The sequence below is a fragment of the Fusarium keratoplasticum genome, chromosome 3 (assembly GCF_025433545.1).
Source record: "Fusarium keratoplasticum isolate Fu6.1 chromosome 3, whole genome shotgun sequence".
Lineage (NCBI taxonomy): Eukaryota > Fungi > Ascomycota > Sordariomycetes > Hypocreales > Nectriaceae > Fusarium > Fusarium keratoplasticum.
The window spans coordinates 3,568,281-3,594,948 of record NC_070531.1 but is presented as its reverse complement, the minus strand read 5'-3'; the positions used below and the strand labels follow the sequence as shown (position 1 = coordinate 3,594,948).

The 26,668-nt window shown below is 52.9% G+C and overlaps 8 protein-coding genes and 1 pseudogene across 9 annotated transcripts, besides 1 other annotated feature; 5 read left to right on the top strand and 4 right to left on the bottom strand.

Annotated features, from left to right (window-relative positions):
- Window positions 1–1,497: 1,497 nt before the first annotated feature.
- On the bottom strand, window positions 1,498–2,160 carry NCS57_00444100 (uncharacterized protein; the record flags this gene model as incomplete). The annotated part of the gene is made up of 1 exon (XM_053054401.1): window positions 1,498–2,160. One exon carries the CDS (start codon window positions 2,158–2,160, stop codon window positions 1,498–1,500), a length of 663 nt encoding a protein of 220 aa, XP_052916561.1.
- Window positions 2,161–3,946: 1,786 nt separating this feature from the next.
- NCS57_00444000 (HEME-HALOPEROXIDASE domain-containing protein) lies at window positions 3,947–4,756 on the bottom strand (the record flags this gene model as incomplete). The annotated part of the gene is made up of 1 exon (XM_053054400.1): window positions 3,947–4,756. The coding sequence occupies one exon, from the start codon at window positions 4,754–4,756 to the stop codon at window positions 3,947–3,949; it is 810 nt and encodes a 269-aa protein (XP_052916560.1).
- Window positions 4,757–5,688: 932 nt separating this feature from the next.
- Window positions 5,689–6,285, top strand: NCS57_00443900 (annotated as a pseudogene). The gene is made up of 2 exons: window positions 5,689–5,826; window positions 5,965–6,285.
- Window positions 5,689–6,285: a sequence feature.
- A 660-nt stretch (window positions 6,286–6,945) lies between these two features.
- On the top strand, window positions 6,946–7,322 carry NCS57_00443800 (uncharacterized protein; the record flags this gene model as incomplete). The annotated part of the gene is made up of 2 exons (XM_053054399.1): window positions 6,946–7,029; window positions 7,095–7,322. The coding sequence occupies 2 exons, from the start codon at window positions 6,946–6,948 to the stop codon at window positions 7,320–7,322; spliced, it is 312 nt and encodes a 103-aa protein (XP_052916559.1).
- Window positions 7,323–10,341: 3,019 nt separating this feature from the next.
- NCS57_00443700 (uncharacterized protein) lies at window positions 10,342–14,201 on the top strand (the record flags this gene model as incomplete). Its single annotated transcript, XM_053054398.1, has 9 exons — window positions 10,342–10,431; window positions 10,704–10,782; window positions 10,875–11,350; window positions 11,412–11,596; window positions 11,650–12,833; window positions 12,884–13,561; window positions 13,611–13,786; window positions 13,843–13,966; window positions 14,014–14,201. 9 exons carry the CDS (start codon window positions 10,342–10,344, stop codon window positions 14,199–14,201), a joined length of 3,180 nt encoding a protein of 1,059 aa, XP_052916558.1.
- A 1,547-nt stretch (window positions 14,202–15,748) lies between these two features.
- Window positions 15,749–16,637, top strand: NCS57_00443600 (uncharacterized protein; the record flags this gene model as incomplete). Its single annotated transcript, XM_053054397.1, has 2 exons — window positions 15,749–15,992; window positions 16,039–16,637. The coding sequence occupies 2 exons, from the start codon at window positions 15,749–15,751 to the stop codon at window positions 16,635–16,637; spliced, it is 843 nt and encodes a 280-aa protein (XP_052916557.1).
- A 91-nt stretch (window positions 16,638–16,728) lies between these two features.
- Window positions 16,729–18,602, bottom strand: NCS57_00443500 (uncharacterized protein; the record flags this gene model as incomplete). The annotated part of the gene is made up of 3 exons (XM_053054396.1): window positions 18,450–18,602; window positions 17,675–18,402; window positions 16,729–17,617 (listed from the first exon to the last, which is right to left on the bottom strand). The coding sequence occupies exons 1-3, from the start codon at window positions 18,492–18,494 to the stop codon at window positions 16,729–16,731; spliced, it is 1,662 nt and encodes a 553-aa protein (XP_052916556.1). The 5' UTR covers window positions 18,495–18,602.
- A 793-nt stretch (window positions 18,603–19,395) lies between these two features.
- NCS57_00443400 (IMP-specific 5'-nucleotidase 1) lies at window positions 19,396–21,044 on the top strand (the record flags this gene model as incomplete). The annotated part of the gene is made up of 5 exons (XM_053054395.1): window positions 19,396–19,420; window positions 19,488–19,523; window positions 19,664–19,819; window positions 19,870–20,175; window positions 20,224–21,044. 5 exons carry the CDS (start codon window positions 19,396–19,398, stop codon window positions 21,042–21,044), a joined length of 1,344 nt encoding a protein of 447 aa, XP_052916555.1.
- A 4,080-nt stretch (window positions 21,045–25,124) lies between these two features.
- On the bottom strand, window positions 25,125–26,036 carry NCS57_00443300 (APH domain-containing protein; the record flags this gene model as incomplete). The annotated part of the gene is made up of 1 exon (XM_053054394.1): window positions 25,125–26,036. One exon carries the CDS (start codon window positions 26,034–26,036, stop codon window positions 25,125–25,127), a length of 912 nt encoding a protein of 303 aa, XP_052916554.1.
- Window positions 26,037–26,668: the final 632 nt, after the last annotated feature.

The following is a 26,668-nucleotide window of genomic DNA, read 5'->3' as shown; positions in this document are numbered from 1 at the left end:
CTCAAAGGATCTCTTTTGCTCCCTCCCTCTCCTCCTGCTCCCTCCTTTTCTCTTTTCCATTGATGGAACTCTCACCATGGACTCATTGAACTCTTTCTTGACATCAGCTTGAACCACAGAGAAACTGACTCGACAGACTTGACTCTCCAGCTAGGCGTTACTTCCACTTCCTGGACATGGACTCGGGATCTCTCTGGATCAAGTCAATCTTGACAACCACCCGCTCTCCAGCTTCCAATGGACATGGACCGTCTTCAGGAGCACATCCCTCTTCACACTGTCACCTTTTATGGGCATCACTTCGATTTGCTATTGGCCGCTTGTTCCCTTTGGACAACCATGACCTCACCTGAGGCTGGTTCTCGTTCGTCTTGGACGATACTCGCTCTCAATTGCAACCGCGTTGAGTAGTATGGGAAACCAAACAAAAGAATGATGACCAGCAAGCCATTGCAAAGGAGTCAAGGTAACGTGCAAGCAAACACATGGTGTGACCTTCAACTTGGACTCTCTTCCCGTCTGAATAATCACCGGACTGCATATTGCTTCTGTCTGCGGCATTTGTCGTCATCGTTGCTATCTGCATTCTGCGGAATTCAGCCCGGTCTTGCACCATTCATTGGCTCAACCTTTCGGGACTTTGCTTGAGACGCGTCAACTTGCTTGCTACATCGTTTGGTCTATGGCGACTGTGATACTTCGACAATGTTCCAATTCGGTCTTTTTTTCCTGGTGCTTCGACAATATCAACGCTTGTTTGGGTCAATCTTGAGCACGACAACCTGGTTCAATAATCGAGCATGTACACCAACTATACTGGAAATTCTTTAATCTGGCTCTGAGGAACACCTGGTCTTGACGATGCGGATGCTTGGGTCCTTTCTTTTCACTTTTGGGATGATGATGAATGTTTATGTGGATAGCTCAGGGAAGGGTATGGGTATGATGATGGTCTCTTGTGGTTGGCTTCTATGTGGTCTTGTCCCATTATCTGGTATTCTCTGACCTTGGATCCGTGGATATTTCCTGTTTGGACCTTTTTATTGTTTCTTCTATTTTCTTCTGTTGTCATCTTTTAATCGCGGTTCTTGTCTATTTGACCATGGCCCGGACTGGACGAATGGAGTTTATGGTTGGGAATGAATCTTTCTTTGTCTGGATGGAGTGGAGTGGAGTGGTTTGTGTGTGTTCATGTCTTTACGTGTCTTGAGATTGCGTCTTGACTGGGCTCGAGTACTTATCATTGTGCATTGCAAAAGTCTGTCTGTCATTGGAATACAAAGCGTTGGCAACATGGTCAATTGACTAAACAAACAAACAAGCAAACAAACATTGAGCCCCTGCATTCCTCCTGTCGTCCCATCCAAATCACATCAAGATCCATATCCATCAAATCACCCAGTCCATCACAGCTGCGGCCTACCGTCCATCACTTGCCTCCACCAGCCCTGCTATTCCCCTCCATCCCATCATGTCCGCCCTTGTCGACATCCGTCCTCAGCGGTCGCGGGATTCGCGCGAAGGGTTCATCCCAGGGTTCATGAGGGGGTTGTTGTTCACGAACGGGCGACGACCACGACGTCGGTACGGATGGTGGGCGTGAAGGCGCTGGTGAATACAGTGCGCCGTGTGATGATGTCGAGGGAGCTGATGAGCAGGTCGAGGAGGGGGCGGTGGCTGGAGGATGCCATCCGCGAGGAGCATATCGATGACATCGCGGACCCAACGCTCCGCGCGGCGAAGGGCCTCAATCGGGGGGTCAGATTCCATGGGGCAATAGGGGACCCCGAAGCCACGAATCAGCATGCGAAGCCGGTTCAAGTCATGGGCGGCAATAGACCCGACAAGCCTGCTGTCAAAGACCATGGCCAGCTGTTGGATGGAAGTGACAGTGTCGTGCATTGCGATCATCATGGGCTGGGCGAGACCGAGGAGATGGAGAACATAGAAGAAGAACCCAATAGCTGGCTGAGGACCGGTCGAGATGAAGAGCTTGTGGTGGCCGCGGGGGGCCTCCACTTGAAAGACTTGGAAGAGAGTAGGTTCGGGTTCAGGCAGCGAGATGGCAGTAGATGGGGTGGACAAGGGAGACGCCGAGGAGAGAGTTGGTGAGGGGGGAGGGGATTCCTCAGAAGAAGAGGAATCGGCAGAGAACATCATGGTCTAGAGTTGTGCTTCTGTCTTGTCGTTGGTTGTTGGTTGTTGGTAGAGAAAGATTAGCCATGAGAGAGGAGGGGACAAGACCTAGATATAGCCATTGGAGAAGCGACTCTGGGATATCCAGGTGGTACCGACGAGAACACGACAACTCCAAAGATAGCTAGTAAATTCCGTGACGGGCTCACCCGGACGGCCTGCACGACTCGGTTGATATCACAACAACCGTGGTCGTGGCGATGGCCGGCCTCGACTCGCAAGCCTGGTACCATACGGGGCTAGGTTTCGGAGGCTGTAGGCTCCCGTGAGCTAGATGTGTGCATCCGCTGTTGTCCGGGGTGCCTCCTTGTTTTGGCCCCGACCTCTGATGGTGATGATGGGTACAGTGTTGAAACTGGATCTGGTCTTGAGGGAACAAACGGAACGGTGTGTACGGTGCTCGTCGGAAGGTCTGCGGAGAGGCAGAGTTTGTGGTAGGGGGAGATGAGGCAACAAATGGAAACGATCATGATGAGTATTGACCATGTTTGACGTTTGAGCCTCTTGACCTTGGGTGCTAAGACGACTGTCGGTCTCTTTCCATCGTTCTGGATGGTCCGCCCATATGACATCAGTGAGGTGTTGAAAAGACATGATCTCGCACACTGGGCGGGATTTTCCCCCTCATGGTTTCGTTACACGAGGCTGCATGAACCAGGGCGTGACCTCAGTCAGGGACATACGTACCTTTGCAGGCGCTCGGATAGATTACCAGCATGAGCCCTATCCCGGACTTGGAGAGATTCTGCACGTATAAGGGCGCATATTGGCGTTTTGGGAGTACAAGTGGAACAGAGTCGAAGCGCAGAGCCTGTGGGCAGCCTAGCAGCCTTGCAGGGGAGGTTGGGACGCATGACTCTTCTGTTGAAGCCGTTTGTCAGTTGCCAAGTCACCTCAGACGTTATGCTCGGGATGGCAGCGAGACGGATGGCGGCGTGTGTGCAATCAAGCAGGAGAAAGTTTTGTCGAGGATATCGAGTCGTTTACGAACACGTCAGACTGGGTTGGAGATGGAGGGGGAGCTTCTTGTCCGTGCTGTTGCGGACGGATAGGAAGAGATTGGATGCGAGAAGTTGTTTGTGTATGTCTTGGAGTTGTGGCGTTGCAGCCAACCAGGGCTAACCACAGTATCCGAACGGAATATGAACTGGAGGGAACTAGCGTCAACAAGAAATACGAGTTTCTGAGACAAGGAAATAGATTGCCTACCTATTGCCTTGGAGTACGAGAGAGAGAGCAGGGGATGAAGGAAGACAATGGAGGGGGGAGGGGGGAGAGACGAGGGAGGCGATGATAGGAGACACGAGAATAGGTAACCAATTATTTACGGAAACCGCAAGGCATCGACTTATGCAGTTGCCTCATATAGGCCGACTGCATCTTGCAGGGCAGTACAGGGCAGCACAGCACAGTTTCCCCGGATGGGAAAGAGCCACGCACGCACGCACGCACGCTCTAGACGCTCCGGTGTAACTGCAGCTTCCCGTCTCGTTTCCGACCTCAAGTAAGTATCGACCTATCTGGCAGGTGGCACATGACTACCTTCCAGCTACTGCCGAAGCAGTCCCCGCTCTTGAGCCCTCAAGCGGGAGCTGGCAGGAGATGGACTCCATGCATTGCTTCATTCTTGACCAAAACATCCACACATGACACAGAACTGTGAACACCAAGATACCGACACTTGCAGGGAACTGGAGGCACAAGCACATTCGTTCGTTCATTTCATTCATTATCAATCAACCCGAATCACTTAGTACTCCAGTCCAATCAGCTTCTTGATCTTGTTCCTGGCCGTTATCAACGCAATCACGCCAAACCTCGTCGTTTTCGCCTTCCACCCCTCCTTGATGGGCAGCCGCTCCTCCAGGAAGAATGCCCTGGCATAGTCGCACGGAACTTCATTACCGTTCCCAATGACGTTGAGGACGAGTGCAATCTCGGCACAAGAGAGGTCATGCTCGAAGGCTCCATACTGACAACCCGGGTTGTCGGCCTTCTGTCTCTCGATACGCCGCTTGCGCAGGTCTCCGAGATCCTGAGCCGTGATTGTCTTTCCGTCCTTTGCTGAGGCGAGGAGATCCTCGATGAGGTCCTTCTGAGGGGTTCGGTTGTCGCCCTGCTGATGATCACGCCGTGTAAGAGAAATGTCGTGCTCCACGACATTGGGCAGAGCCAGCTGATCCAGATTCAGAACTCTATGACCTTCGGCGTCCTCTTGCCCGGGAGTCCGCATGCCGAACCTTCCAAAAATGGACCATGGGTCGCTGATCGTGTGCCAGACGCTCTGCAGAAACGTTCGCTGAGGGACAGGGTCGTTGTGGAACTTTGACGGTGCGCGCTCATTGAAGATGGGATTGGCAAAGACGGCGCCGAGCGCCTTGGACAGACCGACAGCATCCATGCCGGCGAGAACCTCTTCAACTCGCACGTTGCGCCCGTCGCGAGGCAGGTAGCCATGGTTTGCGAGACTGTTGATGAGAGGGCAGGGGCCTCGTAGGTCACCAGGCCGAGAGGGGGCGTAGGTTCCCTTGACGAGCTGTTCGGATCCTTCGTCTGCCATGGCTGCTTGCTGGACAAAGACTAGAGATGAGAGATCCAAGAGAAAGATAAGTGTGCGAGAAGAGGGGAAGGTGATGCTTCACCTACCACAACTCCTCACCTCTTGGGTCACCGTATCATGTCAGCCACCGGTAAGCACCGTTGGCTGTGCGTGCCGAGAATGCGACACATTTACAGGCTGGCGCGATGTGGCACAACGTCTTGCTGTGTCTCAAGCACATGGGCTTACGCCCAGTCGCAGATGAGGTCTCAGATCCTACTGCGCAGTAGGCGAGTCTGACGCCCTCGAGCGGCCTATGGGAGTCGGCGAATTGTCAAGCAGCCTTTCGATAGACGCCGGCAGATGCATGCTTAGCCTGGCTCAACTGGGGATAGAGCCCGTCCCAGCTGCAGCTGAATATCTTGGGGGAGCCACAATAACCGACGACCAAAAGTCCGCTGCAGAGAGCTTGTTTGTCTGGAGATGCCGGGTTGAGGGGACCCTAGCTTGAACTGAGACATGTTGGGCTCGGATGGGCTCACTCTCAACTCTAACCTCTCTCTTGCTTCAAGGCTTGCATCTATGCATCAGCCCGGTTTCAAAGCTGTCGGTGCACGAGTTTCTTTCAAAGCTGTTAGCCATGGCATCATTGTTCCCATCGCCGCATTCACGGTGCGACTGAAACTGAGGACGATGGATCTATACATGGCTCCTCTCACCCAAGTGGGTGTCAGCACTGGTAGTCCTGCCTCGAGAATTTACACGGCGTAACGAAAACCAGCATTCCGACAGTGATATCGTCTTGCATCCTCTTTAGCCTATGGTGGTATCTCCCATGTCATTGGACTGATGATCTGACAGGGAGGTAGACAGTGACACCTCACCCGGTCCTTGTTCCAACTCCTCAGCCATGGACATAATCAGCGAGTGTCTTTGCGTCTGTTCGAGTAGCCACATCCGTCGTGGCGGTTCCGCATGCCGGCGGCTACCTTGACCGGTATGTCCTCTGTCGTCTCCTTTTGAACAAAGGGGACAAGATAGCGATAAACGCGCTGGATGAGATGGGCAACGACGGCTGGTACGACGACGTTGTACGCACCCGCCCTCGAAGCGATAAGCGATTTTAATGCTACGATCAAAGGAATCGATTGATCCGTTTCTAGTCAGAGAAACTCTTGCTTGCCCTTCACAAAGACTACTGACGACTTATATCCCCAACATCGGCCCAGGGCCTACTCAAGGTCCCCAGTCCCAGCTTCGGACCTCTGCCGGTACATGAGAAGCACAGGCTGGAATGGGCTTGCGAGTCCCTCACGGGCAGACTGTCGAGCTGGGTTTCCCAAGCTAATGAGAAAGGTCGAGAGCTGGCCGGCCACACCGACATGATGCTCATGATAGCCGAGTACCTTCTCCCCGAGTACTTGACCCTGGATACGGAAGAGTCTTTGCTGCCTGAGGAAATAGCAGAGCCTTCCTTCATCGCCTCGGGGCCTGTGTGGGGATGCTTCAATGAGTGTCAAAGGTTTTGGCTACGTTGGGTTATTGTCTAACCAGAAGGATTCCTTGCACGACCTGTCCATTTACAACCCCCAAGGTGACAAGACTGCCGATGTCGTATACACGGCACAGAATTGCCTCTATTTGCCATCAATCACCAGGACCCTTGCCTGTATGCCAAGTTTGATATGAGATACCGCTGCCCTTTTAAGTTACGTATGGCTTACTGACTCGAGACAGGTAGTCAGTCAAGCTACGCTGGATAGGCCATGGCAGGATCAATGGCCTTTGGCGTCCACGGGAAGTTGGCGAGCAGTGCGACTGCCTTTGCGGCGATGCGGCATGGCCAGTCCCTCACTAGCCTGTCTGCAAACCATTGCGCTCTGAGATGTACTCGGAAAACTCATATAGCTGTCCTGAAGCTATTTCGTCCTTTGTCTGCAATGGACAAAGTGTCGTGGGCTACTCTGCGTGTGTGTCAGGTCTGGCAGGCATTTTGCTCAGCTTCCACGCCCATGAAACCTGGCAGGACACAAGCATGTGCGATACCAATACTGAGGGCGATGCTGCTTGGCTGTTTATGCCAATGGATGATGGCGAAGTCATGACTGAAATCTGGAAGGCATGGCGACAGACGGGTACATCTGGTCCATACGGGTGAGTTTGCTTTTCTGGATATGTGCAATTCGAGCCAACATTGACTATATGACTAGATGAGGATAAACAAGAACCAAGTCTTCCGTAAAGATGTCTCGCGCCCGTCTACCAGTCTCTACGACCGCGTTACCTGGACACTGGTTGACCAGCCCAACAACGAACCCAGCCGAGTCTTCCTGCAATGCTGGAGACTGTACGGCATCAGCCATCTGGGCATGCGGATAAACCTGGCATCTCAGGGATGCTCTTTACCTATGCTGATGATCATTGTGAGGGGTTGGGCGAAGTCCGGCCTGATGGGCTCCAAGAGCCTATCATGACGGCTGAGCGGGACACGATTTGGCTCGGTTTCAGGCACGACGACGTCTGGATTGAGGATGCTTGCCCTTATGCGGCCGAGATGGAATTTGAGCCTTCAGACATGGAAGGCTGATCTCGTGATACCGTTGGGAGGGCGGTTGGGCTGGTGGTGGTTGATCTCTGGGAACCAGACGAGTCTGCAGCCGGTTTTTACGTTGCCACGCGATTGAGGTTATCATTAAGCTTTACGAACCTGCAGAGCAGATGAAGAGGTGGGGGTTGCCATGGTGTTTGCATGACGGGTTTGGCTATATGAGCATGGAAGGCGGTTGGTAAGATGGGGGAAGTCGGGTGAAGATAGCCTTTTAACACTCTCCTCTTGAAATCCTTTTGGAGTACGGTGACCGCAGCTTGAGCATGTTGCTTGCCCTTGATTACAGAAATGAGGGTTTGTAGGTCGTGCTGGAGGGTAGGCGGAGGTTTGTTGGTCTGTTCCTGTCCAAACCTGAGAACAAGCTGCTACACGTTCATGAAACTCGAGACAGCTGCCACTATACATGCGCAGCTCTTAGACAGTATTTAATGATGGCTATTGGCCTGTTATTCTACAGGCTGGCACGGGGTGAGTACCACCTATGTTGCTTGATCCAAACTCTGAGCACGGAGGGTTTCAAGTTCATGGCGCTCAAGTTGGACAATGGCTTGGCTGTTCATGACACAATGACTCTTTGCCATGTGACCTTGGGCAACGCTTCCCATGCATATGACGGAAGATTCTCCTTCATATATCTCTGGTGGCGCCCCTTTGCTGTTCGATTGACCGTATTGTCGGGGCCTCGCTGCTACCAACTACCGACATCACAGATTCTCTTGCGGCGCCATAGTGGCCATTGGAAACACCCAGGGTCAAGTATTGGTATTGTTAGGCGTGAGTTTCTTGAAATGTCCTGGGGAAAGCCTTTGAGCGATGGTCTCAATGGCAGCTCCATCACAGCAGCGAATGCAGCTCGGACCAGACACGGGGATGATTGATTAACTGGGCTTGTACGAAAATGAGAGTCTTGTCTTCGACTCGGATGATAATGCGAGATGTGGTTACACAGGGTTCAAAAGGTGCTGTGTCCATGTCATACATGGCTTGCGATAGTTTGGGCTGACACGCGCTCCCGTGAACGTGGAATATGGCAAAGGTTCATGCTCATGCTCATGCTCATGCATCATGGGGAAATGTGGACCCAGACAGAGTATTAGAGACAAGTCATGCTATGCACCTCGTTAAGATTGCGTGTCGATGAAATGCTGTACGTATTTTGACAGCATCTCCAATCTCCAAGTCAGCATACTCTGACCCCGAAATGACGAGACAGTCCCGGCGTTGCCAGCAAGAAAGGCTGACCACTTGGAGTTTCTCCGTCTAAGCCAAAGGCGGTGAGCGTCCAAGTCCGCATCCATGGCAGGTGGGGTCATGCACATGTTTTTTGTGGTGTTGGACCCTGCGATCTGACTGGATTTGACCACATTTTTTTTTTTCCCCTTCGTCTGGGTTCAGGCTTTTGTTGCTGTTTTTTGCTTCAGTTTTTATGCATTCATCAGTCATGCAATGCAACCGGAGATTATCCGCAAGAGTCGGTGACAAGAGACACTGCATGTTTGCCATCCATGCCCTCTGCCACTCCCCTCCATCCCCCCTCAGCTGAAGCTAATTAATAATTAGGGGACTGCTCTAGGCCCTTGCTCGTTGAGACAGCTCCATGTCTAGGGCACTGTCCTCTGGGGAAAAGGCGCGCCGAGGCTCGCAACCCCTCCAGCTGTGCACTAAGCCCCTAAAATGAGGCCCCTAGAGTGATCGGCCGGCCATCCATGGGTGACCCGTGCATTGCTCGTGCTTTTCTCGTGGGAGACTCGTGGTCATCGGTACCTGCTTGGGGCGGGTAATATTGGGCATCCCTCAAGTATTACTGTACTGTACATGGCCGGTACCTAGAATTTTTCTCTCGAGAATGGGTGTGCCTGACTCGACTCTGGTGCTTGACTGTAGGCGGAAGAAGAAAAAACCCTTGCATTGAGTGGCACATTTTGCTTGGATCTATTTCCCAGCCGCTCCTGCCTTGGCGTCGCTAGTCAGCGTGATTGCTGTTTTAGCACTGCGACTGTTACTGCTACTGCTTGATTGCTCCTGTCACTGTTGCTGATTGATGCCAGCCCAGCTCCTCCTGCCTGTTCCTGCTGCCGCATTCCGCTGCATCTGGCATCGCATCCATCGGCATCGAGACAGGTTCCAGTTGACGCCGTCAGCCGTGTGTCAATAACAAGCCTGCATCATTATCACCATCACCATCACCCTCGTAGCTGCTTCTTACTGGGTCTTGTCAGTTTGAGGCTTCATATTTTTTTCTTTTTCAACATCAAAACACCCTCCACGTTATTATCGTCCATCCCCCACGGAACAGACAGATAGAACAGGTCAACCTTTTGGGCCACCGTGAAAAAGTGTGTGTGTGTGCGTCGGGTGTGTTTTTTTTTTATTTGATTTTTTTTTTTTCTTGGTTCCATCCTCCGTCCTGCCGCCGTCTCCAGCTTCCGCCGCCGAGCGACCGAATTGCGTCCCACACAACCCGCCCGCAGCCCTACTCGGTCCCAATCATATCCTCCATCTCCCATCTCTTTCTCCCCCCAACCCCTGGAACCTGAACCTGGCCTTGCCTTTTGCTCTGCGCACACTCGCACACGGACGGTCCTTGCTTGGTACCTACCTACCGACCTACCTACTTTCCACCTGCTACTTTTTGGGCTTCTCTAGACGTCCATCGGGACCTAATATTTCCTTCGGCCACGACAAAAACAGCTCCTGCTGCTGAAAGCTTCAAAGGGGAAACACTCGGACCTTGGATCCTGCATCACACCGTGGCCCGTGAGCCTCTCGAGACTGTGGACTACCTACCTAGTTAACTAGCTGGAGTCTTTTTTTTCCCCCTTCCTCTGGGTCTCTTTGGGTCGTCTCTCGATGCCCCGCCATCCGCCGCTCGCCATCCTGATCCAGACTTGACAGATCCTGATCCCGCCTCTTTCCTCCGCCGCTTCGCTCGTCTTCCCTTCCTCCCTCTCCCATCGTCCTCGGCCTCGACGTCGACTTCTTCCATATCCACTGCACCATGGATATCGCCGCTGTGAGGTCCTTGCTCGCCGCTAGCTTGGACCCTGATGCCGACAACCGGAGGCGCTCTGAGCTTCAGCTAAAACAGGTGCGTCTTTGCGTCCCTCCCGCGTTTGCCTGCGTACATACGGATACCGCCCTCGAGCCACGGCTTGTGCTTCTGCACCCGTTGGATGCCGTGCCCGCCCGCCGAGTCGCCCGGCCGATGCGGATGCCTTTACCTCGACCCTATCCCTTGATTTGATGCTCTGCGTTTGATTTGTGTCGACCGCTTTGCAGCTGCCCGCCTTTTGCGACGCTCCGCGATCTTGGAGGACAAAGAGGACCTTGCGTGCTGACTTGGATCCTCTCATCGTCTAGATTGAAGAACAGCCCGGCTTCCTCGAATGTCTGCTTGATATTCTCCAGAACGAACAAGAGGCTAGTGTCCGGCTCTCGAGTATGTTTTCATCCAATCTTCCCTCTCCCCCTCCATACCGCCGCATCCTTGAGGCTCCTCACCCAAGTTCAATCCTGACAAACTCCTCCCAGCCGTTATCTACGTCAAGAACCGGGTCAATCGATCATGGTACAACAACGAGGGGTACTCCACCGAGCCCCCCGCCGCCCTCATCCCCGAAGATGAGAAGGCTCGCGTGCGAGACCGCCTCCTGCCGATTCTTGCTGCCTCCGAGGGCCTCGTCCGCCAGCAGCTCATCCCCGTCCTCCAGCGAATCCTTCAATATGATTTCCCTGCCCGCTGGCCGCGGTTCATGGACTTCACCCTCGAGCTCCTCAACACAAATAACCCCAGTTCCGTCCTCGCTGGTCTTCAATGTTTGTTGGCCATTTGCCGCGCCTTTAGATACAAGTCGACAGACAGCGATGATAGGCAACACTTTGATAAGATTGTCGAGGCCAGCTTCCCCCGCCTGCTGGCCATCTGCAACGAGTTGGTGAACCAGGAGAGCGATGAGGCTGGCGAGATGCTCCACTTGGCATTGAAGGCCTACAAGCATGCGACTTGGGTGCGATCTCTTGGATAATACCTTGGTATCTCGAAAGAGCGTGGGCTAACCATGATTACAGCTGGAGCTCTCTCCCTTCCTGCGACAGCGCGACGTCAACATTGCCTGGTGCACTGTTTTCCTCCACACCGTATCCAAGGCCTGCCCCGCCAATGCTCTCCAGGGCGACCAGATCGAGCGCGAGAAGCATCACTGGTGGAAGGCCAAGAAGTGGGCGTACTTTAACCTGAACCGCCTGTTCATTCGGTATGATTGCGCTCGCTCTCCTATGCCCTGCTGTGTAACTGACGTTTCCCAAGACACGGCAACCCCGCGAGCCCCGGCAAGGGTGACGAGGCCCTCCAGTTCGCCAAGGACTTCATTGCCAACATCGCTCCCGAGATCCTCAAGCACTACCTCCAGGAGATTGAGAAGTGGGTTGCCAAGACCATCTGGCTCAGTCGACCCTGCTTGTCTTACACCCTCGTTTTCCTCGACGAGTCGGTACGACCCAAGGAGATGTGGACTCACCTGAAGGCGCATCTGACCAACCTCGTTACTCACTTTGTCTTCCCCGTCCTCTGTCTTACCGAGGAGGACGTTGAGCAGTTCGAGGAGGAGCCCGACGAGTATCTCCACCGAAAGCTCAACTACTTCGAGGAGGCTTCGGCTCCTGATGTCGCTGCCACCAACTTCCTCGTCAACCTCACCAAGAACCGCCGGAAGGAGGTCTTTGAGATCCTCAAGTTCGTCAACGTCGTCGTTACCGAGTACGAGGCCGCCCCCGATGACAAGAAGAACCACATCGCCAAGGAGGGTGCCCTGCGCATGATTGCCACCCTGGCTCCCGTCATCCTGAGCAAGAAGAGCCCCATTGCCGACGAGGTGGAATATTTCCTCGTTCGCTTTGTGTTCCCCGACTTCTCGAGCCAGCAGGGTTACCTCCGTGCGAGGGCTTGCGACACCATCGAGAAGTTTGAGCAGCTCAACTTCCAGGACCAGAACAACCTCCTGACCATCTACCGACACATCCTCGACTGCATGGCTGACCCTGCTCTGCCCGTTCGTGTCACTGCCGCCCTCGCCCTCCAGCCTCTTATCCGCCACGATGTCATCCGAACGAGCATGCAGCAGAACATCCCCACCATTATGCAGCAGCTGCTCAAGCTTGCCAACGAAGCCGATATCGATGCTCTCGCCAACGTTATGGAGGATTTTGTCGAGGTCTTCGCTACCGAGCTCACCCCCTTCGCTGTCGCCCTCAGCGAGCAACTCCGAGATACCTACATGCGAATCGTGCGCGAGCTTCTCGAGAAGGAGAGCAAGGTTGGAGATGATGGCGAGCTTTACAACGAGTACGACGACAAGAGCATCACTGCCCTTGGTGTTTTGCAGACCATTGGCACCTTGATCCTCACTCTGGAGAGCACCCCCGATGTCCTCCTTCACATCGAGGCTGTCCTCATGCCGGTCATTAAGGTGACCCTGGAGAACAAGCTCTATGGTACGTATTAGCGCGTCCCTTTGACGTGATGCATTGGCTGACCAAATCAGATCTGTACAACGAGGTGTTTGAGATAATCGATAGCTGCACCTTCGCTGCCAAGTCAATTTCGCCTACCATGTGGCAGGCGTTTGAGCTGATCCACACCACCTTCAAGGCTGGTGCCGAGTACTACCTGGAGGACATGCTCCCTGCCCTGGACAACTTTGTGCAGTTTGGTGCTCCCCAGCTGGCCCAGAAGCCCGAGTACACCCAGGCCCTCTACTCTATGGTTGCCGACATGTTCACCGAGAGCATCCAGGGTGGAGTTGAGAGGATATGCGCCTGCAAGCTCGCCGAGGCCATGATGCTCAGCCTCCGAGGACAGATTGACTCGTGTGTTGAGGGCTTCATCAACATGGCCATGAACATCCTGGCCAACCAGGATGTCAAGGTTAAGAGCTACCGCATCCACCTGATGGAGATGGTTATCAACTCGATCTACTACAACCCTCTCCTGACTCTCCAGGTTCTCGAGAACAAGGGATGGACAAACCGCTTCTTCAGCCTCTGGTTCGGCAGCATGACTTCGTTCACTCGCGTTCACGACAAGAAGCTGTGCATCGTGGCTATTTCTGCTCTTCTTAGCCTTGGTCATGAGCAGGTTCCGGCTAGTGTCTCGGTTGGCTGGCCTAGGTTGCTGCAGGGCATTACAGAGCTGTTCCGCACGCTGCCGGCTGCTCAGAAGAGTGAGTTTAATGAATGATTACACCAGAGTGACAGACTAACAAGTGATAGACCGAGAAGAGGCCCTCCGGGACGATATCCACCTCGAGTCTTCGTATGACTATGGTGAGGAGGATGAGTGGGATGATGACGACGCCAACTGGAACGCCGACGAGGAGGATCCTTCTACCGAGACACCCGAGACCAAGGATGAGAGCACTGCTTACCTTAACTTCCTCAACGAGGAGGTATGTTGTGAACCCAGAATTTGTGACGAAGATGAGGCGCTGACAAGAACACATAGGCTCAGAAGTTCAGCCGAGCCATTGATGATGTTGAGGAGGATGATCTCGGCGAGGATACTGTCCTGCTCGAGTCTCCTCTCGACAAGGTTGAGCCTTACCAGCTCTTCCGTGCCACGTTGATGAGTGCGTAAGCCCTTGATAATTGAAAGACATGCGCTGACTGTTTCCAGAAATGCAACAAGAGCAACCCCAATTCTACGCAACCCTGGCCGGACACCTCACGGCCGAGGACCAGAGCGTTATCCAGACCGTCATGGTCAAGGCTGACGAGATCGCTACGCAGCAGGCGCAGCTCCTCGCCCAGCAGCAGGCTGTCTTGGCCGGCAACGTGGGTGCGCCCAACGGCGGTGCCAGTTAGATGTGGATAACGTTATGTGACAAAGAAGGAGCCAATTAGTTGCGTTTTTTAGTTGTGTTTACCCCCCTATTTTTTACCTATATCCCCTTTCTCTTTCACGTCAGGGCAGGAGTCAAGATTCCCCGGAGATGCAGAGAAGGAAGAGCAGAGGCGAGGCGAGGCGAGAGTGAGTTGGGCCCGAAGCAAAAGAAAGAGACTTAGAAGGTGCAAACAACGATGAACCCACCTGCTGGAGATCCCCTCAAAAGAGTGCCGTGGGTATGATTGGTATGGGGAGATTGGATGTATTGAAAGAGACTTCGACCTCGGGGTCGGGACGCGGCTGGGGATGAGGTGCGCTTCAAGGCATCCCGTTCCCATCAGGGGAGAAGAGCTTGGAGGGCGAGTTGCATATGGCGAAGCATGATGGCGACCTAGCTAGGTAGGGGGGAGCAAGAGGAGGCTGCGACTATCGATTGAGTGATGAATCTGTAGTCCGAACGGCATATCAAATAACCAATAAGTATAGTTCCAAGATGTCTGTCTGTCTCGCCCTGGTGATGGTCTCGCACGTGGTTGATGGTTACGCAACAGTCGAGGTTAAGAAATGGCTGTGAGTCAAGGGTCTCTGTGCTACACTCGAGCTATGATGATGTCTCTGTTTGTTCAAGTCCTACATCCATATTGTGTCAACTTGAAACCGTTGCTATCCATCGGGTCGATACTGCATTTCATCATAGAGGGAGCTGGACTTGGTTTAGTTGTTCATTCAGCCGTTTTCACTCGCCAAGCTCTATCGCGCCATCCCAGCTGAGAAGGGCAAGGTGAGGCAAGCACCAGTTTCCCCATTAACACAAGACGCTTATCTCTTTCTGGTTTTCTCTTCCAACCTAGGGACTTGGGGGCCATCATCGCGCGTTGATGGCAGTGCACTCAAGAGGCATTCAGGTCTCGACTATGCATGGACACGGGCAGGTACAGAAATGATGGTCACTGGCCAAAACTCCAAAGTCAATCCGAGCCTGGTATCCACCACCATCGTCAAGATCTAAGAGGAACAGCCAATTCATCCTTACCCAAGGCAGAATGAATGCCAAAACACATAATCAGCCCTACGATCGGCTCTCGGGTCCTGCCGGCGGCAAATCCTTCCCTCAAATCCTACAGCACGGCAGTCAATAAGCTCATCTCATTTCCCAAAGGTCTCGTCCTGGGCTGCAGTGATGAAACGGGCCCAAGATAGCGTCGCCAACGGCGTAAAGCCCCCTCAGGGACAAGGCGTCCAACATTGCGGTGCGGTTGGCCCCGTTCTCGGGCGTGGCGCCGGGTGGTGGCAGGGATATGTCACCTCGAGTGAAGCAATCTTGGTAGGAGGCTTACCCAAACACAGGTTGATGTTTCTAGAGTTGAATGAGACGGGGTATGGCTTTTGAGGCTAGGTGCTTACAGGGCGGAGAGTGAGAATATGGTATGAGCTTAAGCTTTGTTGATAAAATGGATCTTGCCCCGAGTATGAATGCTTCGGTGGTGATCTTGACAATCCCTCTCGTTGAGAAGTTTGGGCCACGATGAGATCGTTTCTACAGCTTGGTCTTGTTCTGCTTGCTGCAGCATGCGTACACTGCGAGACTGTCTTTCAGCGACCACCTGGTCCAGGACCCAACCGAGATTATCGCGATGATCCTATCTATGAGCTCGGGCAGGAAATCGACCTGATCTGGGAGATGGACTTTGAAGAGGCGAGCATTGTCATCTGGCAGCAAGATGTCAACAAGATCTTTGGCGACAAGTCGTACTACGCCGAAGTAATACGTAAGTTAGCCCTCAAATTGCCCAGACTGGGTGATACTAATGATAGCTTGGGTAGAAAACACAAAGTCGACGAGATACACTTGGAAGATCACCTACGATGGCTTCTCCGTCGATCACGATCCAACACTGAGCAACGTCTACTTCTTCCAGTTGTTTGACACGGCGGGAAATGCGACGCCTATTACGTGCCACTATTTCAACATCACCGATCCCAAGACGACGAGTACAACTTCAGCTGCGACTACGAGTGCGACAAAGACGGCTTCAAAGACTTTTACAACTCGTACACCTAGTGTGACGGCTGAGAAAGCAGCGGCAACTTCGCAGGTGGAAGATAATGGAGAAAAGGGTCTTTCGAACGGTGCTATTGCTGGTATTGCCGTTGGAGCGGGGATAGGTGGGATATTACTCGGTGGATTGTGCTTTTTGCTCTGGAGACGTGTTCGGGGGGGAGGAGGTCCAAAGACACTGAGATCGCCTGATGATGACAAGGAGGTTGTGTCTGTCTCGAGTCCTTCGGTTGATTCATATCATCATCCGGGACATCAATCATATTATCAGCCGCAGGCGCAGGAAGAGCCTGAGCAGCCTCAAGAGCGGCAGATTGGGGGTTTGCATGAAGCGCCGACTGAACGGTATACATAGGAGCAATGGAGGCTAGAGTTGGTGACAGTAGCATTGATGCTAGCGAATATTTACATCTGTTGAAAGTATACCAAGACTCCTTTTTAGTATTTTACAGCTTCCCATTCATGACACTCCCCGTACTCCTAGCAGCTGCGGCCAACGCCGTTCCAACAAGCTCATCCAGCTTCTCCTGGCTCTCGATGCCCACACTGATACGGACCAAATGCTCAACAACACCAAACTCGGCAGCCCATTCCAACTCTGAATAGTGCGCAAACAAGGCGTAAGCACAGCAGAGTGTAAAGTTTGTTCCCAGACTCGGCCCCTTGGCCACGTCTAGCGCATCGTGGAAGGCGATGGCGGCGTCTGGTTTCTTGAAGCGTATTGACAAAAGGTAGCCATACCCCTTCCCCGGCCGTTTGAACCGTTCGTATATATCTTGTGTCGGGTTACCCTTGGGATAGTATACTTGATCGACCGAAGGGTGTTGCCTAAGCATGTCTGCTACGCGTTCTGCGTTTCGGCTCGCGACAATGACTCGTTCTTCAAAATCAGCGCTGTTCTCTTCCATGAATATCACATCCAATGGAAAGTATGTGTCAATGGAGAGATCTTCCAGGACTTTCTTCATGTTGGCAAAGAGCTTCGACTGCGGATTCAGTGCTATGCTTCCGCCCATAACGTTGCAAGCACCGCTAAACATCTTTGTCAAGCTCGTACACGCCAAGTCGCACGACGAGATGAGGTCAACATTGACTGACGTAGCGACAGTGTCATCCACGACGAAGAGGAAGTTGTACTCGTTTGCGAGTTTGTATAGTCTGTCCAGGTCGACGGAACCGAGGAGTGGGTTTCCAGGGAACTCGGTGTAGAGTGCGTCCAACTTCATCCCCGCCGCTAGGTCGGCCTCGAGTTCAGAGAGGGTTGCGTGGCCGTAGAGTTTGCAGTCGAAGCCGTGGACTTTGCTGAGGGCCTTGAAGGTATCGACGTAGAGAAAGCTGGAGGTGGAGGTAAGTTTAGCCATACAAATGGAACATGGTGGTGTGTCAACTCACCCGAATACTGCAACTCTCAAGGTTTCCTTGCTGCTTCCATGGAGGCGGCGAACAGCGTCGGCAGTGTGACTAATGGCCGACATGCCAGTTGGGTATAGAAAGACGGCGTCTATTGCAAGCTTGTTGGTTTCTGTACTCAATAAGTCGCCGATTCGTCTTTGAAGGGTAATTTTGGCATCTCGGGACTCTTTCAGTGGCAGGTCAACGACAACTCGCATCTTCCCACTGTTCAGGAATGGTGCGTGCTCCAGCCAGTAGGTTGCTCTTCGAGTCGAGACACCATAGCCGGTGTGCTGCCAGAAAGCTTTGGCTTCGACAGCAAGTTCCTGGGGGTGTACTACAGCACAAATCTCTCCAGCGCTGGATTCAGGAGCCTCTAGGGGAATAGCGCCAGGGGTACGTATACTGCCGTCGAAAGCGATTTGCACGACAACAACAGGACGGTCCGTGTGAAGCTGCAAGTATTTCTTGCCCATGTCGGCCAGATGACAAGCTGGAAAGAGCATAGCCGATCGCCCAGGCTCAGCTAACAATGACCTCAATTCTTTCGTCGCCTCATCTGCAGGTATTCTTGATGCTGTCCATTCGAGGAGTCGCTCCGAGAGTCCGCGGACAATGAGGGGGACGAAGAATCGAGGGTATCCGGTCTTCATCTGGGCGAGAAGCTCAGGGTTCCGCTGGGCCCAGGCTAGGGTGTCTTTCCATGTTGGAAGATAGACGCTGACGGCCTTGGTGGGTTAGTGGGTGAGCACTGGAGATGTTCGTGTTGGCTTACATGTTTGTCGCCAGGTGGGAGGGAGCTCCCTAGTTGCGCCTTCATTTTTGAGGAAGGAGATATCGATGAGTATTTGGAAGGTATTCGGGCGTCAATTGTCCATCTCGAGCAGTGATTGTTCTCAATGTGTCTGGAGGCAGCTTGGGCACATCTTGAACAGCTTCACGGGTAAGACAGCACAAGGCCAGAGGCAGTATTTAAAGGATACATGGTCAATTCTTCTTGGTCGTCACAGCGACTCTCGCTACAGCACTTGGTGACGTGTTGAATGGATCTTGCAGATGGTTCAACACGGGAATTTGAGACATACATGAATAGTTCAAGCCGATGTGCTTAGCGATGGCTTTCAGCTGCGGTCTAGACAGATGTCAGCGCGAAGTGGTCGAGGCGCAGGTCACATGCCAAGGGTGTTCTTTATGATTAAGTTGAGTGGTGTTGCAGTTAAATTTATGACGCAAATAATCAAGAGCTTACTACTGATTATCGTCTAAATACAAGAGCAATATGATTATTCGCCTTGAAAACGAAGTCAAGAGTGAGGCAACTCTTCTGTCTAGGGTAACCCTGACGATGACGAAAGATGCAGCATTATCATGATGGATATGCCAGCTTATGCTAATGCAGGACGGATTGGCAGGGGCAGGGCAATAGCTCCGGGCCAATCACATATCGGGAATGGTCTAGCTTGGGGCAACAAGCAGTGGGGTCGGTGTTCCCCGCTTAACGGCGGCTGCCGTGGCTGCTTGCGTCGGACATGACCACCTGCCGGGCACCTTCCTCGACGGTCTTGACCATCTTGACCACCTTGACCTTTGACTCACCTTCATCTTGACAACTTGTCTTTGACATAATCTTGGAGTTTTGACATACACAATCTTTCATACCCAATTTAGCGAATACCCATACACTACCTGTACTCACGTCTATTCTCTTATCCATCGCAGCCATGACTACTCGTTACCGCGTCGAATGTATACACATCCCCCCTCCCTTATCTCGTCCAGCCACCATGGTTACATAGATACTGACGATACTCAGATGCCCTCAAGACGCACCGGAGAGACCAATTTATCGGTATGTCCTCTTCCCATTTCGACACATAATCTAAATATTTCCACTCTATCTCACCCATCATCCCCTCCTTCTCCAACTCGCCCCTCCTCACCTGCCAACCACCATCACCGCCTTTCACCACCCAACTAACCAGACAACAGAATGGGTCAAAGGCCTCCTCGCGGTACCTTTTGTTCTTTACTCTCAGCCCACCGGAGTCTTTGGAGATGGTCCTAGCGTTGCTCAGATGGCCGACGAGTCTCACCGCCGTTATGCAGAGATTATGCGTGATGTTGAGCTCATGATTGATGACCATAGTAAGAGCTGCCCCCTCAATCTGCCTCATCACGCATCTGACCGTGAATAGTCGCCCGCCAGCAGGACAACAACTTGCTCCCGTCCAAATTACGGATGCTGGTTCCCACAGCCGGTCCCTTCTTTACCCGTCTCCCGCTTGAAGCAGCCTTCAAGTACCAGGATAGGAAGCGGTACATCTCGTCAAGGAGATTTGTCGCCCCTTCATTCAACGATGTCCGCCAAATCCTAAACTCGGCCCAGGTCATGGCTGTGACCAACGGCGCCCTCCAACTTGCCACGTTCGATGGTGACGTTACTCTGTACGACGATGGGTGTAGTCTCGAGCCGTCCAGCCCCGTAATTCCCCGTCTCCTCGGTAAGATGCATCCCCAACGAGTTTCAAACGCCATCTAACCAACCGCAGACCTTCTTCGCAAGAATATCAAGATTGGCATCGTCACGGCTGCCGGGTACACTTCCGCTGACCGCTATTACGAGCGCCTCCACGGCCTGCTTGACGCCATTGCTGAGTCGGCTGACTTGGACCCGATCCAAAAACAGAACATCATCATCATGGGAGGCGAGGCAAACTATCTGTTTGAGTTCTCTCCCTCGTCCCCTTACCGGCTTGCTCCCGTTCCCCGAGACGAGTGGCTGACTCCCGAGATGGCCTCCTGGTCGGATGCTGACATTACGACCCTGTTGGATGTCGCAGAGTCTGCCCTCCGTGATTGTGTCAAGACTATGAACTTGCCGGCAGAAATCATGCGCAAGGATCGGGCTGTCGGCATCATCCCCAAGACACCTGAAACCCGCATCGCCCGTGAGAGTCTCGAAGAGACTGTGCTTGTCGTCCAACGGATTCTCGAGCTCAGCAGCCTTGGATCCACCGAAGAACGTCCTGCCAAGCCGCGTCCCTCTTCCTCGCCACCTCTCCCGCCCTCGGTCGTGAGTCAATCTCGGCGAGTGCCGTTCTGCGCCTTCAACGGCGGACGGGATGTGTTTGTCGATATTGGCGACAAGAGCTGGGGAGTCACGGTGTGCCAGCAGTGGTTTGGAAGCAGGGAGAATGGAGGTGTTATCCGCGGCGAGAATACGCTGCACGTAGGCGATCAATTCTTGAGCGCTGGCTCCAATGACTTCAAGGCGAGGAGTGTTGGTACCACGGCTTGGATTGCGAGTCCCGCTGAGACTGTGGAGCTATTGGATGAACTTGCTGATCTGATGCAGAAGAAGCTATCTTGAGTATATTGGCGTCGGGTCGTTGCGTATGTTGTTTGTTTGCTTATCGCAGGAGTGGCTGGTGTGCGAAGCCCAGGAGATTGACCGCCGGTACGTTGCATATTGCGAGACACGTCAGTGCCCGATGGAATCTGATGGAATTTAGGTTTCTATTTTTGTTGAGGTTTTGGAGATTGGATCTTGTCAGATAGGAGTCTTGTCTTGAGGCGATCTAGGTTGAAGCAGTTTGATTTTGCAAATATATATACCCCTTGAACTCCAGCCAACTTAGCAACTCTTTTCTCCATCATTCACTAACACTCTCATCCATTTTTATATATACTGAATCATTATCATTGTCCACGGCATTCCCCTCCGACCCGAAGTTGTCTTTTGCTTCTTGGCCCGTCTTGTTCGTCCACCTTGGACCAACATGCTTCAGACGACCAAGGACGAAGACATTTCTGGTCCGAGACGGCATACCGCAATCTCGGCGGCGTCTAGAAGACGATTACGGCTTCGCTCAACCCACCTGAGCATCGGAGCCTGGAGTTGGCACGGGAGGGGGAAGACGAGCTTCCTTCATGGCTTCCCGACAACCCACATGTCTTCCTCACCTTGGAGGAAATCCACTTGGTGCGGTCGCTCTGTAAGTAGAGGTTCTCCACGACATTGACTGATCCAAGCTTACCAAGTGTCTTTTAGTGGTTCCTCAGCGCTTCTTGGGGAACTTTGCGACAGGGAAGAGTTGCACCTGGTACAGTTCGTCGGGTACCTCGGTGTCCTGTCTTTGTCGATCGATCCAAGCGCTTGATGTCGAGGATTCATTCTGGTTCCAGAGCAACCAGGTTCTCGATGCCGGCCAACATATGGGAAGTCTCCAACGCCATCGTTCTTCCCATTTCAGTGGAGGCCATCGCAAAGCATCGGCTGTTGGGTGTGGGGATGAAGGAGTGTGGTGCGACACTGCCGGACGGCACTTCCTCAGAGATCTCGACTGCGTCCGATGTTATGGGTAAGCTCTTCTCTCTGCATCTTCCTCCATCTCTCATGTTGACAAATTTTCAGGCGTTGTCAAGCTTTTTTGCTCGGGGGATGGATGCACTCCATTCCCAACAGGAACGCCGCAGAGGAAGCAGTTCGAGACTTTGACTTGGCTCCTCCGAGGCTTCAGCTCAAGTAAGTAGGATGCCTACACTACACCAGACTCCTTCACAAACATTTCCCTTGCCCTTGGCGCGCAGACTTTTATGATCTGTTTGCTAACTGCTTCAAGGTCTTTAGTAGGTAGTCCATCATCCTCCTTCGGCGTTTTACCGAGAACACTACCCACCCCCCCATTCCACAAAATGGCCGGACCACGAATGCCCCTGCCTCCTCGAGAATTATCACACTACTTGCTCGAGGCAACGACAAAGCACAGCGCCTGCTGGATCATGTGAAGCTAGCTGAGATGTCCATACGGGCCAGCGGCCAGCTGCTACTCCGGCATACGGCTTTGTCCTAACTTCGGGGCTCTTTGCAGGATATGACTGGGTGTGGGAGATGGTGGCCCTCCTCAACGATGGCCAAGTCGATGCAGGCATTCTTCAACTTTTCGTGGCGGCCGCAAGATGTGCGACAACTCCTAGGCAACTCCATGGCATGAACAGATCATGGGTCCCTGGCAGTCGAAGCCTCGATTTACTGCTACTCCCTTTCATTCTGTCCGTACACTTCCACGTGCAGGCATTTCAGCGCCCCCGACCACAAAGACCAACCCCTCGAACCCCTCTACGCACCCCTCGATATCATCTAGCTGTCTACAGCGCTTCTTGTAGCAGCGATGATGATGGCATCGAGATGACGACAACGACGGAGACACGGAAGTTGCGCAGTCTCCTGGCCTCCTCTCCTGACTTTGTCATCTTCCAAACGACACTACGCTCTTTGGCCTTTCGGAGCTTATGTTGGGCCTCCTACTCTCGTATGACCATGTCATCTCCATGCCGACTGAACGCTGCGGCTTCCTATCGGCTCCCTCGGGCTTCTGGGCATTTCCAACGAAATGTTCTCAGGATTTACTATTCGCCTCCTTTCCTGAACGAACGAGAGGCACTGACAACCTTCCGCTCCTTCCAACCATAACCAGCACATCGCACACGAATCGCTTTTTTCTGGACAACTGCCGACAGTTTGCATCTGGCGGTCTGACAACAGCCCAAAGGACGAGCGCAACGAGACACTGTTACTACCTGGGTCGTTGCCTTGATGGCCTTTGACCCAATGGCCGAAAACAACATCCTCCTCCGCATTATCTGGCAACGGGGGGCCATATTCGATCGGACTGTGCGGTGCCTCGCGCTCAACGACACTAGCTTACGAACAATCGCGAGATCGAGTCAGAGAATGGATGAAGAGCAACGGCCTGCCGATGTATCGATTGGAAGTGCCAGTCGTGGTATGTGGCGTCACCTCGACAACCAAAACCTACTACTTTTTTTTGCCTGGCGGTTGGGACATGGGCAAATCTGGGAGGCAGGGGCAGCAGAACTCAGCCACCTCAGCCTTCCTCTCTCCGGGAGAATCATGCTCCTCCAGACACTTGAGGTCTGAACTCGCCAACATCTATCCCATCCACGGGACGCTACACTTCCTGTTTGACTTGACTGGCGGTCCCAACAGTCCTGGAGATGCGCTCCGGGCAAATGGAACGGGTCAAGAGGGAGAAGTCTCTTCCGCTGTGCGCTCTTTCTACTGTCCGCAAGCTTGGGTTCCCCATCAGTGCCCAATTCAATACCATCGTTTCATTTATGGACATGAATGCCCTAGGAAGGGAATCTGAACTATTTCTACACCGTAGAGAACATCATAGAGCATGTTCTCGACAAAACGGTCAAGGCCGAGCTCTGCTATCGTCGCGAGCAAGCTCGGCTTCACATCGGCAAGCTCGATAACAACAATAAGTTAGGGGGCTTGGCCGGGTCGGAGAAAGAGATTCCGTTCACTGGCGGGCGCTCAGGGTAGACAAACATGCTGCCATCATCAACTGGGAAGAGTTCCTCATGTTCTGCGATCATGTCCATAGCAGCACAACCACCCCACGACTATAACAACGACAACAATCAATGTTGGCCTTTCACTGTTTCCCTTGAAAAACCTCCCGACCACTCAGGCTCATGTATCTTGGAGAATAGGTGCGGGCTTGACCCAGATCCTCCACTTGCCGGGTGAGGAGGAGGAGCAGACTCGACTGATGAGCGTCGAGCACCAAAACTGGGACGACACTGGAGTGGACGAGCGGGAGATGCACTTCAAGGCAGTACGATGACACATCAATCCAAGATGCGAAATCATGTATTGGAGGCAGCCAGCGCGACAACGATGGGCATGGAACAAGAGTGGCGGCTTTAGTTGTGAAAATGGCGCCGCACGTCGACCTGTACATCGCGAAGGTGAGCGGTGCCAAAGAGGGAATTGGCATGATCGAGACATTAGACGATACATAACTTGATACGCAGTATCTATACCTATGGGGGGATTGGGGGCTCAACGATAGTGTATCCCTTGGTTTTCCGCAGGATATTAGGTAGCAAAGAAACATTGATTGCTAGGCTGTAACTCTCTAGCATCAATATACAAAAAAGACATAACAACCTCAGATACATTCTCCCTTGAAATATCTCCACGATAAAAACACTGACTGAGGCAGCCTGCTCTGCGGATCATGCATAAGATAAAGCACCTGGATTTCGTCCCCCCCTGGTTTTCGCATGCCTGTCAAAACCAGGGATCTCTATTAAGTGTGAGGTGGGATATCAAGATCTCTCCAATTAGACATTCATCTTTCGACAGGCATGTGAAAACCAGGGGGGACGAAATCCAGGTGCTCTATCTTATGAAAACCCCTCACCTGGGTAGGTGATGGGAGATCATGTGGACACCGACAGCGCATCCTTCAGTACATAGCCCACCAATCAACGATTGCTGCGTGAATCGCTCCCAACTGACGACTAAAGATTGTGTAGTATGAGAAAATGAAAAGAAAGCAGAGAAGTCCTATTGCCCTTCGTATGCGAACACCCAGTATCATTCTCCCACCCAGCAAAACACAACTGAAACGAACTACCTGACGATTCTGCTGTTCCACAACCCGGTGCGCAGGGTGCTCATCCACGGAAGCTGCGTGGGATACTCTGTGAGGATCCTACCGATGTACTCGTGCCAGTCGTCCTGCCAGTCGCAGAGGTGCATCGCCTTGGTGTAGTCCCAGTAAGAAGGATACCAGCCGGCGGAGGCCCAGCCTAGGATGACAATGTTGCCGTCATGGCGGATCAAGATGTTCTTGCGTCGAAAATCATTGTGAGTGAAGACGGACTCTTTGGTCCCCTCAAGGACAGTTGGGAGGACTCGACGGTAGTAGTCGACCTTTCGTGGTTCAGAGTTGCCACAATAGATCGTGTACTTATCAATCACGGCTTGGATGAACTCGGCCTCGGTATCAACCGATCCGCCCTCTCGGCCAATTGGCACGTCTGCCCAAAAGATGTCGTCTCGAGGCTTGGACCTATCGACGCTCCCAAAGTAGCCCAGGCCCTGTGCCGCGCGCAGCGAGATGAAGGCATTGCGCAGCTGGGCGCAGACGTCTATCTTTTGCGGTGTGTTTAGCGAATCCCACAGAGAGTCGAGGGGGTGACCAGAGACATCATCCATGATGATGTAGGTGATGGTTGTGCGCGGCGTCACGTCGCGCTGGTAGATGGCGTAGACCTTGGGCACGGGGGCGCCTGGTGCGCTCTGGCGCACGAAAGTCATGTTTTCACCCTCAACCGGATCGACAAGGGATCCAAACTTGACAACATAGCCCCGGCCGACTCGAGCCGTGCAGCTTGCGTGACGCTGCTTGATGATATCCGTCGATCCCTCGATCTGCTCGGGCGTTGGCAGCGGCTCCAAGATCTCATTCTCCGGCACGCTGAAGATGACCGAGTAGGGAACTGGTGATGAAGTTCGCACAGGAGGATGGATTGAATTCATGTTGGCGACGATGGTGTTGATGAAAGATCAAGGGAGGGTTAGAGAAATGCCAGGCTGCAGTGCAACTGTTCAGCTTTGAAAGAGGGGAAAACCTGAGGCAGCAATGCTTATTTGAGACTTTATGGAGGGGGAGGGGAGGGATGGAGAGAAGGGGAAAGATGCGAGACAACATGTCGCAGACATTGGGGGGTTTTTGAAGATTTGCAGCTGAGCGAGGTAACTTACAGAAACGTTATCTCCACTTCCTAGTTAAGCTATTGCTGAGCACACGCCCCCGTCCTAGTGTCCGGGGGCACGAGCCGGGGAGCTTCGGTCGGAGTGGGGATCTTAACTACCGGGCGCGGAGCTTGTGCCTTTCCAGGACCGGAAACGGCGCGGGAAGGCGTTGTCTTGACAAGAACGTACTAGACTACGTAGTACTGAATTGAATTGAATTGAACCACCTCATGATGGCATTGATAGAATGGCGTAACGACTGCCAAGTTCTTTCCTTGTTCAATCCGTCAACGTCATCTTTTTCGTGAGTCTTCTGTAATGGCAGGATCGAGGCGTTGGTTCAACCTCTTCCAGAGCACGTGACGTTTCAAGTTGATAGGCAACAACACCCAGCCATCCTCAGCCTCGTCCTCTTT